The sequence below is a fragment of the Vombatus ursinus genome, unplaced genomic scaffold (assembly GCF_900497805.2).
Source record: "Vombatus ursinus unplaced genomic scaffold, bare-nosed wombat genome assembly UNPS02014778.1, whole genome shotgun sequence".
In the NCBI taxonomy this organism is placed as follows: domain Eukaryota; kingdom Metazoa; phylum Chordata; class Mammalia; order Diprotodontia; family Vombatidae; genus Vombatus; species Vombatus ursinus.
The window spans coordinates 5722955-5738974 of record NW_020954556.1 but is presented as its reverse complement, the minus strand read 5'-3'; the positions used below and the strand labels follow the sequence as shown (position 1 = coordinate 5738974).

The following is a 16020-nucleotide window of genomic DNA, read 5'->3' as shown; positions in this document are numbered from 1 at the left end:
GACTTCAGAGATCATCTGGTCTAGCTCCATTATTTAATAGGTGAGAAAGCTGATGCCCAGAAAAAGAAATGATTTGCCCAGGGCCACACTGTTAGTGAGTGGCAAAGCCAGGATTCAAACTCTGGTTTTCTGAACCTGAGACTAGTGTTTAAGAAGTCCACTGTCTCAGCAAGGTTGGAAATTTAGAGCCAAAACTTCATGCTATCTATCTAGTAATTTAGCTACTAGATACTACTGTCCTATCCTTGAAAAAAGAAAAGGGAGAAAAGTATTTTTGTTGTTTACTGATTGAGGTAAGGGATGAGGGCGTAATTACAATAATAATAATAATTAGCATCTGTATAGTGCTTTAAATATATGCTAAGTAGTTTCATAAGTTAATTCATGTGAAGAGGAAAATATGATGCCAGGAGAAAGGTGAAGAGATGTTGCAGGTTTTCACTGCAATAATAAAATGAATTGCCTATCTTTTTTTTTTTCCTCAGCTTGGTTGCAATTCCAGTGTATGTCAAACATAACATCAGTTTCCGAGATAGTAGCTCACTAGGACGCTTTGAGATTACAGTGGGGCCCAAGCAGACTATGGGAAAAACTATAGAGGGAGTGATTGTCACCAGCCAAATGCCCAAAGGGGTCCTGAATATGAGCCTTACTCCATCTCAGGGCACCCACACTTTTGACCCAGTTACCAAGGTAAGTGATTATAGATTAGGTAAATTTAGATTTATATAGATTATAGATTAGATAGATTTTGAATTGGAAGTGGCTACTACAACAGTAACTGTTTAGGCATTTCCAAAAGTGACTGTGTCATTTGTTGAAAAAGAGGTTGGGACAGAGTTTTGCCCTCATTGAAATGACATGACAAGGAAAAATACAATGATTACACATAGGTAGTGAAAAAAAAAAAACAAAACACCACAGGGGCAACTTATGTTGCATACTTGGGATCCTAAGAGCAACTTCTTAATTTTTTTTTTTTTTTTTGGTGAGGCAATCAGGGTTAAGTGACTTGCCCAGGGTCACATAGCTAGTAAGCATCAGGTGTCTGAAACTGGATTTGAACTCCAGTCTTCCTAACTCCAAGGCTGGAGCTCTATCCACTGTGCCACCTAGCTTCCCCATAATTCTTTTTTTTTTCTTTTGATGAGACAATTGGGTTTAAACGACTTGCCCAGAGTCACACAGCTAGTGAATGTTATGTGTCTGAGGTTGGATTTGAACTCAGGTCCTCCTGCCCCCAGGGCCAGTGCTCTATCCACTGCGCCACCTTGCTGCCTGAGCAACTTCTTTCAAATGTTAATCCCAGTGTAGGTAATTTTTTTGTTTAAAAAACTTTTTTTCTGTAAGATCATAGCTAAAATACATTCAAGAAAAGTATTGTGGACTCTTTTTTTGTGTAGAAATAGGACTAAAGAAAGTATTTTCCTAGCACATTTAACTCATCAATTCTGTTATCATTTTTCCTCTTCTCTCTGAAGTTGCTTTCTTGGGATGTCGGAAAAATAAATCCCCAAAAGTTGCCAAGTTTGAAGGGGACTATGAGCCTTCAAGCTGGGGCTTCCAAACCTGATGAGAACCCTACTATCAACCTGCAATTTAAAATCCAGCAGCTGGCCATCTCTGGTGAGTTACCAACAGCTGAAGGTCAGGAGTATAAATGACTTTCTAATTTGAAAACCTTTCCTGACAGCTTACTATTTATTTACAGAGTTTTGTTTCTTTAACTGAAAGACTTCTCTAGCCTTAGACTAGAAAGTGTGACTTTTTTCCAACATATTTCAGGGAAAATTTTATAATCCTTGATTATAAAATCACCAAAATCACCTGGATGAAAGGAACTAGCTGCAAATAAGAATAAATACTGATAAGAGGTTGTACTTAAGTCCTTTCTGACTTGAGAAGGTTTTTGCCCTTAGTTCTATCGATCTACAGTTTGAAGGTACGTCTTTTTCTTTTTTTGGATAGTGGCTTCGATCAGAAATGGTTTTTTCCGACCTATTTTTGATAATCATTCTAGGCCCATTGAGCCCACCCATATCAGCATACCCTCACCTGGAGTTGCTCTGGCAAGTCTCTTTGCCTTCAGAACTCCGTAAAATCAGTCTTCCACCCCCTAACTTTCAGACTCCTGACTGAGTTCAGTGATTAGAATTAACTAAGAACATGAGATCCTTGAAGATTGCATCTGCATCATCATAGGCCTATCAGAGTTAGAATATTGTTAATATTAGTTAGCTTGTTAATCTCAGATAACTTGGAATTTGATTTATTCATCATGCTCTTTACTCAGCTTTTTCTTGCAGCCTTCAAATAAATCACTTTCAAGTCACAGCCACTCAAAGAACAAAAGGATAGATTTTCAAACTTATACTTCGATCAGTGATTTTATTGATATGAATATTTCCTCACACGATATAGGTCACAACATACACATTCTCTCTTGTCCTGTGGGATTCTTGTCCCTGCCTTTCCATAAATTTTCCATGGAGGATCTACCCACCATCCTAGAGGATTTCCTCTAGGTCTTTTAACATTCCATGAGTACTAATGAGGCATGTGCCACTAGAACTACCACATCTTTATGTCCTTCCTGTGTTTCTTGATTGCCTTTTGAGTCACCCACAATTTTGTTTTTTTTTTTTAAGACTGAAGTGTCCTAGCTTTTTCTACCCATATAACATCACTGGAAGAATATTGGTGCTAAAAGATGGGTTTTTGTGGTACCAAGCAGTTGGGGAAAATTAAAGTGCTACGTAATTTCACAGATGTTATCTTGCCTACTCATTTCTGGGTTTATTTGATTATTCACCTGTAGTGCTTGTCCAGGTAGCTTTTTGAGGAGCAAACTCAATGGACTGCCCGTGTAATTGCGTCATCATCTGAACAGTAGTTATTCTTCATCCATTTGATTTTTTTTGTGTGAATCGTTAGACTGATCTCTTTTGAGGAGTTTTGGAACTCACTGAGGAGACACTTAATATTTTTGGGTGTCAAGTAGTCAACACTGTAGGTGTTAATCTCTCAGAAAATTTAATCTCTCAGAAAAGTATTTATGGGAGTCTGCCTGTTCCCTTCCCGTATTCACATCAAGGATACTCTTGACATAAGTATAGATAGATTGTTCTCTTAAAGATTTTATAGAGATGACAAAGTAGGCATATGGATCAGTAGTTATCAATGTCCTTTCAAATGCCTTTTTTTAAAAAGATACCATCTGTGATTTTTTTTTTTACGGTTTCTTAGTATTCCTCTCTTTGATTTATCTTTTAAAAATCGCTCTCAGGCCTTTCAGACTTGTCACTTCTGTCTCCGAATTCTTCTGTTTGTACTTGGTCTGATTTAGCTGTTATTTAATTTTCTTTAGTATAATTTCTACCATATTCCTTATTGACACTAAGGTATTAGAATCCAAATGTGTTGTTTCTACTGTCAATTATAAAAATAGTTTGTTATAAAATGCCGACAGATCTGTTCTATTTTTCTTTTATTGTTGATCTCTCAGTTTTATCTATAAACTCTTTTGGGATGGTCTATCTTAGTTGGGTTTTATGCCAGACTTTTGAGATTCATTCTCCTTCCATCATTCTTCCCTCTTTTGGGAAGCTCTTCTTATAACCTATCTACTTCTTTCACATTTCATAAATGAATATATTCTGAATTAGCATTGTTCTGCCTCTCACCTTGGCAAGATCAAATGTTTGCTGGTTAAGGTTGACTCTGGGGTTCTTTGGTCTACTTCTTATTGTGATTACAATATATTTGTTAAACTTCTGTAGGAAAGATGGTGATCATCTATGTCTATTAATATCTTTTCCCTGATCTCTATTTTCCATTTCTTATTGTAAGTAGCTGGTTTATATAGATCACTTCAGAAGTGTAGTTACATACAGTTTCTTCTTATCTTGATTCTCTCTTCCAATTGAGTGTTGATTTTGACCTTTGTTCTAACTAGTTAATGGTCTGTTTGACTGCACACAAACAACTGATTCAAAAATGACCTCTACACGGATAATCTGTCTATTCCTGTCAGTTGACATAGTTCTATTTTTGTTGTTCACCATGTCTAAAGCCTTTTGACATTTTTTAATTTTTCTTAACCGATTGAGCTTTTACAATACCTTTATTTCCCAATATATCCATTCCTTTTTTCCCTCTCAGAGAGCCATCTCTTATAACAAAGAATAAAACAGAAAAAAAAAATTCCATAAAACTAACCAACCCATCAACCAAGTGTGACATTGATATTGTTCTTCACCCGTAATCCCCTATCTCTACAAAGAAGGGACAGAAGGTTCATTTTCTTTTTTTCTTTTTGTACGTAATAGTGTTTTTTTTTTCCAATTACATGTGAAGATAGTTTTCAACATTCATTTCTGTAAGGTTTTGAGTTTCAGATTTTTCTCCCTCCCTTCAATCCCTCCTGTCTCCCAAGACAGCAAGCAGTCTAATATGTTATACGTGTGTAATCATGTTAAACATATTTCCACATTAGTCATGTTGTGAAAGAAGAATCAAAATAAAAGGGGAAAAGCACAGGAGAAAAAGTATGCTTCAATCTGCATCCAGATTCCATAGTTCTTTCTCTGGATGTAGATAGCATTTTCCATCAGGAGTCTTTTGGAATTGTCTTGGATCAGTGTATTGCTGAGAAGAGCTACGTCTGTCATAGTTGATCATCATACAGTATTGCTGTTACGGTGTACAATGTTCTCCTGGTTCTGCTCACTTCACTCAGCATCAGTTCATAAAAGTCTTTCCAGGTTTTTTTTAAAATTCTTCCTGCTCATCATTTCTTATAGAACAATAGTATTCCATTACATTCATATATCACAACTTGTTCAGCCATTCCCCAGTTGATGGGCATTCATTCCCTCAAAGATAATTCTTTGCCACCACAAAAAGGCTTTAAAAATAAAACAGAGAAGTTGATATTGTATCTTATAGGGGTAAAAGGGAGATACTAGATTTGATTAAGAGACTGACATGGTCAAATCTGTGCTTAAGGAAAATCATTTTAATAGCGGGTGGTAAAATAAAGTGGAGAGAGACTTGAGATCAGACAGAAGGCTTTTGTAATAGTTTAGGGGCAGGGGTGGGGAACCTGTGGCCTTCTAGGTCCTTGGGTGTGACCTTTAGACTGAGTCCAAGTTTTAAAGAGCAAATCCTTTTATTAAGGGAATTTGTTCTGTGAAGTTTAGATTCAGTCCAAGGGCTGCACTTGAGGACCTAGAAGGCCTCATGTGGACTCGAGGCCGTAGGTTCCTCATCCCTGCTCTAGGCAAAAGGTGGATGGGGGCCTGAAGTAAGGTGGTAGCTGTGTGAGGAAAGGGCTGGATGCAGGACATGTTGCGGAGCAGGATTTGACAACCATTTGGATAAATGAGGTGAGGGAAAGTATGGAATATTGTGCCGGGGTTACAGACTTGGGAGATTGACAAGACTGTGATGTCGTCAACAAAATTAGGGGAAGTGGAAGAGAGGAGCATATAGAGGAAAGAGATAATGGATTCTATTTTGAATATGTTGAATTTGACATATCTCTTAGATATCCAGTTTGAAATGTCCAGTAAACAATTGGTGATGTGAGACTAAAGCTCAAAAGAGAGACTTTAGTTTAATATATTGATTTATAGAATACCTCTCTTCTTCCACAGTGAAACTCAGGACTCCATTCCTACACGAACCTTTCCTGATCTCTTAACTGCTGGTGTCCTCCTTCCCAAACTGCCTTGTACTTAACTTCTTTGAATTTATTTGTGTTTATTGTCTTTCCATCTAGTCTGTATACATTTATAGATGTTCTTTTGTTTTCTCCACTGGAATATAAGCTCCTTAGGAGTATGGGTTGTTTCACTCTGAGTTCATCTGCATAAAGATGATAACTAAACTCATATAAATGATGAGGTTACTAAGAGAAAGTATACTAGAAGGATTCTTAATCTGGTGTCCATGAAAGTGGTTGTTTTTCAATATTTTAATAACTGTACATTAAAATAATTGGTTTCCTCTGTAATTCTACGTATTTTATTTCGTGCATTTAAAACATTATTCTGAGAAGTCCACAGTGTTCACCAGGCTGCCAAAGGGGTCGATGATACAAAAAAAGGTTAAGAATCCCTGATATAGAGAACAAAGTGATGGGGAGGGCCTGGGACTAGAGTCAAGGGAATATGTATAGTTAAGAAGCTTAATATGGATAATGATCAGCAAAGGAGATGGAGGAGCACGACAGATTACTAGGTAAGAGGAGAATCTGGGGAGAACAGTGTCCCAAAAATGCAGATTGGGGAGAGAGTCCAGGGGAAGGGTGATCAGTTGTGTCAAATATAGCAGTGCATGTCATATATCATTCTCTTCTCTTCATCCAATTTTGTTTTCTCTTTCCTTGAAATAACACCTACGTTATATCCCTTTATTTATCCTAGGGTTGAAAGTGAACCGTCTAGATATGTATGGAGAAAAGTATAAACCATTCAAGGGCATAAAATACATGACCAAAGCCGGGAAGTTTCAAGTCCGAACCTGAAAAGAGAATCCCAGATTGAGGAAAGAGCCACCAATACTTCTTCTATTTTGTCTTAACCCAGAAGTAAAGAACCAGCCTGTCTTCTGCGCATCAATTCCTTCTTGGGCCAACATTCTCCCTTTTTTCTGTGTTGAATCTACTGAGCCTTTAGTCTCACTGAACAAATCAAGGGAGAAGGAGGGTCACCAGGGAGAACTGGACATATCTGAAGTTGAATCAGTGATAATTTCATTCTCAAAGAGGAGATGAGACATGGCAGATTTGTTTGACTACATATTTAATTCTTTTTAATCTGTTTCCTGAAGAAGGCTGGCATGTGTTGCTTGCCTCTTTTCTTTCTGAAGCTAGGAAAATAGTCCTTTCTAAAAGATGGTGATAAGAAAGTTCAATCATTTGAATAATGGTGAATATTAGCCAAGGAAGGGTCGATTGTGGACCCGGGGGAGGGAATAAGAAATCCCTGGTTTTGTGTAAGGGAAGTTATGTGTGGGAGGATGAGTAGTATGGGAAGTAATTAAAGACCTCATTTATAGGAGGGTAGAAAGAAATGAAAGTGTTGAGTTAGTTGATTTCTTATAAGTAGATTTCTCTGTTTGTCAAATATTCACTAAATTTTTACAGGGGTGATAAGCTGGAAATTTTCAGAGTTGTTTTAAACCCATCACTAAAATGCTAAAACCCAGTAGAAAAAAATTGTCCTTGCAGACCTGCAATCCTGTACAAATTACTCTGACCCGGTCCTGGCCATTATTTTTAATCTCAATATTCAGAGGAGGTAAGATTGTCCATTATTGGTAGAAAGGGAGAAGAGGATGTCTGAGCCTGGTAGGATAGTGGCTAGACAAGCTATACAATTCTCATTCCTCCTTGCCCAACCCCAAATAATTTAACTCACTACACTTTCACTAACTTCCTTCCTGGAATCTGATTTTCCTCTAGCTTTCATAAGGTGAAGAGGGTTGGAGAACGTTGACCCCACATACCCTAGCCTAGCTTGTTCAGGGATGTCTCAGCATTGGGAAATGAAAGGTCTATTTGGGGCATAGGTTATATGGCTAGATTCCATGAGGAAAAAAATTCGAGTTTTATTCTTAAGGAGGTCAGAACTGGCCACCTGGATGATGAAGAATATGCTAGGGTTGCCTAACAGTTACCTAGTCTTTGTTCTCAGTCACTGGGTGACTAAGTGGCCTGCAATTTCCATAATTGTTCAAGGGTATATGTGGTATTGATTTAGAGATTAAAAAGCCGTGAACATTCATTTTTAGCTTAAATGAAGGTGCTATTCCCTGTTTCCTGGCAGGAGTGGGTAGAAAGAAATGAAAGAAATCTATTTCCTGATCCTATTTTTGCTGATACTTATGTGAATTTTCAGTTTCTTTTCTGGACTTGTTTTTGCTAATGAATAGTATGTAACTTTGTATTGCACTGTATTTTTCCTCTGAGATAAATTGTGCTGTGAAGAGAGAAATTTGTTTCTTTCCCAACTTCTCTGGGCATTCCACTTTGTGTTTTAGGTACTGTGCAAACAGCAGCTGAGGCTCACTTCAGAATCTGACTTGGGCTCAAAGCCTGCTATGGAATCATGTGAATTTTGGAGTCCTCCTTTTTAGGAACTCCGTAGCACTTAGGATCACGTCTTCCCAGGTCCCTGAATGACTTCTAGGCTTCCTGGGATGACGGTGTAACCAGTGCATCCTTTTTCAAAGTGTAGTATATTCCTGTTGCTACTGCATATGTGTGAGTTTATAAGTCTAAAATTCCAGAAGCTGTTCTCTTTCCTCTTAAGCAACTCATGCTAATTGCAGGCAAAACACCTAAGAGGAAGGGGAGCATCCTCCTAGGTGCCAGGCTAAACATACAAAGTGACAGCTGTGTCATCATCTATGACCTGTGTAATGTATCTCTGGTGCATGGTGGTCTATCATTCCAGCCACACAGCTCCGTGTACCACTGGAGCAAATGATGCAGGGTTGGCTGGGAGGAGCTGTTCAGACTCCATGTGTTTAGCACATACAGAAATAGATACTCACCCAAGCCTCAATAAAGGTTAGTTTTACCAGAACTCTGTGTCCCAAGTGTTTTGTTTCAAGGGGCCTGCCATGACACCTGCCACAAATGCATGGTAGCAAGAGCACTGAACTTGGGATTGAAGGGCCTGGCTCAGAATCCTAACCCAGCCACTTAGCTAGCTGTGTGAACATGGACAAATCACAAGGACAAGTCAGTCTTTCTGGGCTTTAGTTTCATCACTCATAAAATGAGGGGGTTGAACTGTGTGATCTCTAACATGTCTTCCATCTCTGAACCCATGTATGACACTATGAATGTCCCATCAAAGGAAGCTCTCAATGGTAATATGTACTGACTGTCATTACATATTATTATATATAATTGAGGGTTTTGATGGCTACTGTTAAAAAACTTAAAGTACTTTTTTATTTTTGATAGAGTTTCCTGTAAAGGTAGGTGGTATTAACTTCATTTTACAGTTGTGAAACCTAAATTACATATTTATATGATTTGCTAAGGGTCTTGGAGTTAATGACAAGTCCAGATCTAAGAATTTAGATCTAATTCCTAATCTAGTACCTTCTTGCTGCCTTGTGCTTGCACTGTTAATTAGACTTAGAGTGGAGATTAATGCCCTCTTGAAAGATGCCATCATTGAGGGCCTCGGGATTGCTAACTGTCTTTTGAAATTCACTTAAGTAAATACCTAGGGGGTAGCTATCAATCAGTAAGCATTTATTAAACTTTACTAGGTTCTGGGCACTGTCTAAGCTCTCAGGATACAAAGCAAAATCTCCTGTCAAGTAACTTACATTCTAATGGGGGACATAATAAATAAATCAGGGTGTGCAAAATAAGAGGATAGAAAGTAACCTTAGAGGCGATGGCACTAGCAGCTGGGGGGACCAGGAAAGACCCCCTTTGATGCTTGAGTTGAGTCCTAAAGGAACTTGGGGATTCTCAAAGTCAGCGGTGGGGGCGGGCAGTGGGGGGACATTCTAGGCATGAGGGGTAGCCAGTGAGTGCAAAGCACAGTCAGGGATGGGAGATGGAGTATCCTGGGTGAGGAGGCCACTGAGGCTGGATCATGGAGTGGGTGGAGAGGCTAGGAGCAGACTGCAGAGTTAGGAAGGGCCAGGCTCTGAAGAGCTTTAAATGCCAAACAAAGGATTTTCAGTTTGATCCTGGAGGGAGTAGGGAGTCGTGTTAATCAAGTAGGAGTTGGCATGGACAGATCTACATTGAACAGTAGTTGTACCACATGTATGCTGGTCACAGAGTTTTCTTGGCACGTGCACACTTTCCATACCTAGTCTTTCCATCTTAGTAGCTTTTAAATGGGCCAGGATATTTTGAAAGAAATAAATGTTGACTATAAGAAAAAAAAAATGTAACTGTAATACAACTATTTGTTATAATACTAGCACTTTATTTCTCTGACCAGTAGGTGGTGACTTAATGCCAGCAACAAGCAAATGATTGAAAATATTTTGTATTTTAAAGGGAGCTTAACTTCAAGCTTTAAAACTTCCTCAAAATGCTAACACTAGGGAGCTTTGTTAAATCCGATTCTTTGACTCAAAGTTGAATGAGAAGGAGAAAGCCTATGACATGCTTTGATAGGCAGGCCTAGGATTATGGGCCAGCTCGTCATCTATGGGTCTCTCTTTCCCTTTTGTTCAATGAGACCCCTAGCATCACTGGCAGAAAATCATACTTATTCACTGGTTGTGGCAGCTTTCTTCTTTAGAAGTCACGTGTTAGCTAGTGTTAGCTAGGAAGAAATGTTTGATCCCCTTCTCTGCCTTTTCCCTCTCAGCCCCCTTTGGATATTTCATCCTGAATCATCTTGCCCAAAGCTGCTCTAAACAAGAGTGTTGCTAACAGATCACAGCATGCTGTTTGAGTACATTTTAGCGTCACTCACATGACCCCTCCTTGCTGGGCTCCGTGTCAGCCCTATAACTGAGTCAGTGACCTTTTCTGAGCTATTGTCTTTACATAGTCTGTGGTTTCCAGGACTTCACTCAAAGGAATGCTGGAGTCTTTTAACTTTGCATTTCCATCCCAGGAGGCCATACTTCTTCAGTTCATTTCATTAACCAAAGTGTCGGAACAAAGCCTGCCCCATGCATGGTGAGGTGGGGGTGGGGACTGCTCGAATTCTTGCCAGATGTAATGGCCTGGGATTCTTGCCACACTGCTGTCTTCGATATATGTTTTTCTTAAATGGCTCAGTTGCATGTCTGGCACTGATTCAGGGAAAGTTAAAACCTAGCCATCCTAAAGTCAAAAATCTATGACTCAAGTTTCTGTGGTCTGCATGTATTTAAATGGCTTTGGGGACGAGTCCAAATTTTTAGAGGAGTTCTTTTTCCTAAATTGTGCCCCAAGGCTTTAAACAGCATATATCCTCTTCTTTTCTCTCTCTCTCTCTCTCTTTTTTTTAGCTGAACCTGCTTTTCTACCAAGAAAATGCTGAACTGAACAGTTCTGACAATATCTCAAGAGATAGTAGAAAACTGTCACCTTCCTTCTCTCCTTTCTCTCTCTGCAACTGTGTCAGCATATATTCAACAGCTAGTACAGGATCATCAGTTTTATTCTTGGATACAGGGTGTTGTTGACTCCAGAGACAACAACAGGCTATACTGAGGAGGAGGAGGAGGAGGCGAGTGAGGGCTAGGCTGCGTCCATGAGCAAAGGCAAACTGAAAATAAGGCGAGCAGAGAGTAGAAATAGTTATCCCTTCCACATCGTGGGGATTAGGGGCATGGAAATCCCAACTACTCTCCCCACTCTGATCTGAAAATTCATGTAAAAATTTTTGACCCTCCCTTCATGCCAGAGAGCAAATCTGAATTATTACAGTATTAAAAGGCAAAATATGGTGATATTATGCAATATTATACATATATTTTATGCATTTCTGAGTTTCTAAACTTTATCTGTGTCATCTGCTGGCCTTTGCAGGTCATCTGTGGCTTCTGCAAAACTTCCCCAAAATTCCCGTTTAATTTCTTATGCCAACCCATGGTATTACAAAACCACAGTGGGAAAAGTCTCGATGTAAAAGGGATAACTGTACTTGGGTACATATTCCAGCTATTGTTTTTTTCTGGTGGAAGTTTCATATCACCTCCTCTGAACCGGGCCAACATTAGGGCTATAGATGTGTCATCAAGGTTATGCTCAGGTGTAAGACAAACTGAAGTTATAAAAGCTTGCGAAAGGTGTGACGATAATTGGACAGGCAGGTGGATACTACCACCCCATGCCAGACAACTGAATACACAATACTGTTTGTCAACAATGTGAAAAATATATCTTTTTATTATATTGAAGAAATATGTAGAGTTGTATCAATAACGAATACAAGCAAAAAATATGGATTGATAGCTATAAATATGCTTAAGAGAACAGTCCCTAAAATGATACAAATTCTGCCCAACTAAACAAAGCAGATTAAAAAGTAGTAACACATGAAAAGATGTACAGTGTACCCAGAAGCCAGGAATGTCGTTCAGCAGTTGTCAAGTGGGGAAAAGAAACCATGGGGATAATGGGATTGTTTGGAGGGCTCTTCAGTGTTTGAGGAAACCAGAACCCTGTACTGGCCAATCAGTCAGTCACTGATTCCTAAAGTCCCAGTGGGGCTTTCCCTGCATCCCATGGCACACTCTCTTAACTAATGATATCCTTTCCCCTCTTAATTTCTCATTATGGTGATATTGTTTTTATCTTTGTGGTCTCATTTTTCTAACCTCATGCTTGGCTTTTTTTCTTCTCCCCGTCTTCCCGTCTGCTTGTCTGTCTGTCTGTCTGTCCCTAGGTGGTGGTATTTCCCCAGGGTGATTGCAATTTATCTTTCTGTGTATCCTCCTGACAGATTACAAATTAAAACCAAACTTTAACTCCTGATAACTTCCAAAGCGGAAAAGTACCTTAAAAATATATATGCTCACTCCTTCTCCCTTTTTCTCTCCTATTCTCATTGTCTGACAGTTTATGGAGAAATCTGATTAAAAAAAAAAAAGCTGCACCTTAGTCTTTTCAGTGCTTCATCTGAGAGGGAAGTAGGTGGGAGACCATTAGATAATGAGGACAATTGCAGTTTTTTAAAAATTGTTCACAGCCTCCTCTTGTCCTCGATCCACTTGAGGTAATTGATAACCTTGGTGTATACACCTGGAACATCTTTCTCTCCACATCCTATGCCCCAGCTGATGATGCCAATCAGATGCATACGATTGTCCTTCATACACACAAGAGGACCTCCTGAGTCACCCTGCAATGGGAGGACAAATTAATCAACACTTTTGCCATGCAGATGAGTACTGCCACCATGTCTGGAGACTGCAAGCAGTATTGTGGAGACCTGAATAGTTCGTCATCATCATCATCATCATCATCATAGACAATTGCCTTTATTCTTTTGTAGTTAATTTACTGAAAATATATTTTCATCTTTTGCAAAGTCCTGGAGACCCTGCCTAAATAGTTAAATTGCTACTAAGTGAAGGTTGAGGTAAATCAGACCCCAACCCATCCCTTGTAGACTTGATATAGAAAAATGATTGAGGTAAAATATTTCCATTTCAACATATAATATCTATATAGTATTGTGTATCCAAATATAATATTAATATTATATCACATATATTGTATATAATAGCATATAGTATGTGCCAGACACTGTGCTAAACACTTCAAAAATATCTCCTTTGATTCTCCCAACAATGCTGGGAGGTAGGTTCTGTTATGATCTCCATTTTACAGCTGAGGAAATAGAGGCAAACAGAGGTTAAGTGAGTTGCCCAAGGACACACAGCTAGTAAGTGTCTGAGGTTGAATTCAAACTCTGGACTTCTTGATTCCAGCCCTGTGCTCTCTCCACTATGCCACTTAGCTTTCCTCCACCAAAAAGTGTCTTAAAATGCAACATAAATATTTTAAGTGCTTACTATGTATAAAGCACTCTTTTGGTCCTATAACATGTATCTTTTTTTTAACTGTAACGAATCGACAGTGTTCAAACAATTAAGCATTTATTAAGGCCTCCAGCTATGGGAAAATGCACGGAATCCTTCCTTGATCTGCTGGATTGGAGCCTTCAAAGACAATCCCATTTAGCATGCTTGATCAGTCAGTCAACAAACTGTTTAAGTACTTATGAGCCAGGCATGGGACTAAGCATTGAGTATACAAAGAAAGGGGCAGCTAGTTGGACAATGGGTAGAACGCTGGGCCTGGAATCAGGAAGTCCAGAGTTTGAATTCAGCCTCAGATACTTAGTAGCTGTGTGACCCTGGGCAAGTCACTTAACCCTGTCTGCCTCAGTTTCCTCATCTGTAAAAATGAGCTGGAGAAAGAAATGGCAAAACCACCCCAATATCTCTGCCCAGAAAACCCCAAACGGGGTCACAAGGAGTCCAACACAACTCAATGACAAGAAAATACAAAGAAAAGCAAAGCCACAATCCTGCCCCTCCAGAAGCTCGCATTCTCTCACATTAGTACCTACCTCCTCTGGGTTGTCGTAAGGTTCAAATGAGATAATAGCAGTAAAATGCTTACCACATAAACCTTTATAAATGTTAGTTATCATTATTATCATTATTGTTATTATTATTATAGTAGGGGAGGCGGTGTGCAAACTCTGGTACCTACAAGATGTATGCAGGGTAAATGCGAGTCCTGAGGCATGGCACTAACAGGGGGCAGGAATGGGCAAGTCCCCCTGAAGAAGGTGAGAGTGAAGTTGGGTCTTGAAGGAAGCGAGGAAAGCCAGAGACAGAGGGGAGGAGGAAGAACATTCCAGACGTGGAGGACAGATGGTGAAGAGTCACAGATGTAGGAGACAGAGTGTCTGTCATGTGCGAGGAACAGCAAGAAAACCGGTGTCTGAATCTTACAGTCTGTGGAGGGGGTAAAGTCTAAGAACTCTGGAAAGCTGGGAAGGGGCCAGAGTGCAGACCCCACTCCAGAAGTTGGGCGCGGAGGGCTCTCTAATCACCCCCATTACTTAAGAAAGCATTGCAAGATTCCTACTTTGAAAACCGTTCAAAGAACAAAAAATGCCTATTTCCAGTGTGACCTTGGGCACATCATCTAACTTCATTAAAGTCTTAATTTCCTCATCTATAAAAGGAAGTAGTTGGATTAGACGGCCAGAATTGCTTTATGTGCTGTTAAGTAGCATAATTGGGATTTAATCCCAGGTATTTTGTCTCCCAAGTCCAGGACTTGCTCTACTGGAAGCCATTGAGGTGAAATGGGAAGAGCCCTGGATTTGGAGTCAGAGGAACTAGGTTTTAAACCCTAGCTCTGTCTGTGTGACTTTGGAAGGAAAGAAGGAAGCAAATGTTAAAAATACACCTACTATGTGCCAGGCCTGGTGGTGCCAAGGACTTTACAAATATTATCTCATCTGATCCTCACAACAACCTTAGGAATAGGTGCTGTTATTATCTTCATTTTACAATTGAGGAAACTGAGGCAAACAGAGGTTAAGTGACTTGCCCAGGGTCACAAAGCTAGTAAGTATCCAAATTCCAATTTGAATTCAGGTCTCCCTGGCTCTAGTCTCAGTGTTCTATCCACCTCACCACTTAGCTGTCTCTATTTGCCCAAGGCAATTAAAATTACCCCCCTCAGCCTCATTTTCCTCATCTGTAAAATGAGAGGGTTGGACTAGAAAACTTATATGTCCTTTCTAGCTCTGACCCTGTGATCCTATCATTGGGACTTAGAAGGGACCTCAAATATCAACTGTTCCAACTCCCTCATTTTACAAATGATGAAACTGAGATCTAGAAAGAAGAGAATTGGCCACGGTCTCACAGGGAGTAAATAGCAGAACTGGAATTCAGTCCCCAGATCTCTAAATACAAATCCGGAGATCTTTCCCTTTGCAGCTACATACAGATACATACCTATGCAGCTGGCAGGCCTGGTTTGTGCCCAGCACCATGTGGCTATAGAATGTCAGCACTCTGTCTCACATGAATGCCAGCCCACAGACTGCCTGGACAACTTGTCTCTTTTAGAGTTTCACTTGGTCGATGGTGCGATTTTGCTGCTATTGCTCCTAAACGAATGGTTTCTCTAGGACATAAAATATTCCATAGCCTATTTCCCAGCCTCATAAATTCCTCGAAGCTCTGTGAAGAACTTTGGACCTCCTCTGGTCATTGGCACAGTGCTCTGAATATAGTTGGTGCATAATCAGTCGACAACCACTTATTAAGTGAGCCCTGTGCCAGTTTTTGTCTTTATAAAAATGAAATATTCCTTATTATTCTACCAAGTAAAACAACACTTAAGAGACAACTAGATGGTACCTTAGATAGAGTGCTGAGCCTAAAGCCAAGAAGACCTGAGTTCAAATGTGACTTGAGACATTTGTTAGCTGTGTGACTCTAGACAAGTTTGTCTGCCTCAGTTTCCTCCCCTGTTAAAAACAGCACCTACCTCTC

General features: G+C 39.6%; 2 protein-coding genes across 3 annotated transcripts in view; one reads left to right on the top strand and one right to left on the bottom strand.

Moving 5' to 3' along the window:
* The window catches only part of AP3M2 (adaptor related protein complex 3 subunit mu 2), a 34804-nt gene extending 26210 nt beyond the window's left edge, over positions 1–8594 (top strand). The window contains exons 7-9 of the mRNA XM_027865323.1: positions 486–693; positions 1482–1626; positions 6429–8594. Of these exons, the coding sequence (XP_027721124.1) occupies positions 486–693; positions 1482–1626; positions 6429–6529 (454 nt within the window). The 3' untranslated portion in view covers positions 6530–8594. The remainder of the gene's footprint in view (positions 1–485; positions 694–1481; positions 1627–6428) is intronic.
* A 3662-nt stretch (positions 8595–12256) lies between these two features.
* The window catches only part of PLAT (plasminogen activator, tissue type), a 40120-nt gene continuing 36356 nt past the window's right edge, over positions 12257–16020 (bottom strand). For both annotated transcript variants that reach the window (XM_027865597.1, XM_027865598.1), the window contains one exon: positions 12257–12830. In XM_027865597.1, coding sequence (XP_027721398.1) covers positions 12672–12830 — 159 coding nt within the window. In that variant the 3' untranslated portion in view covers positions 12257–12671. The remainder of the gene's footprint in view (positions 12831–16020) is intronic.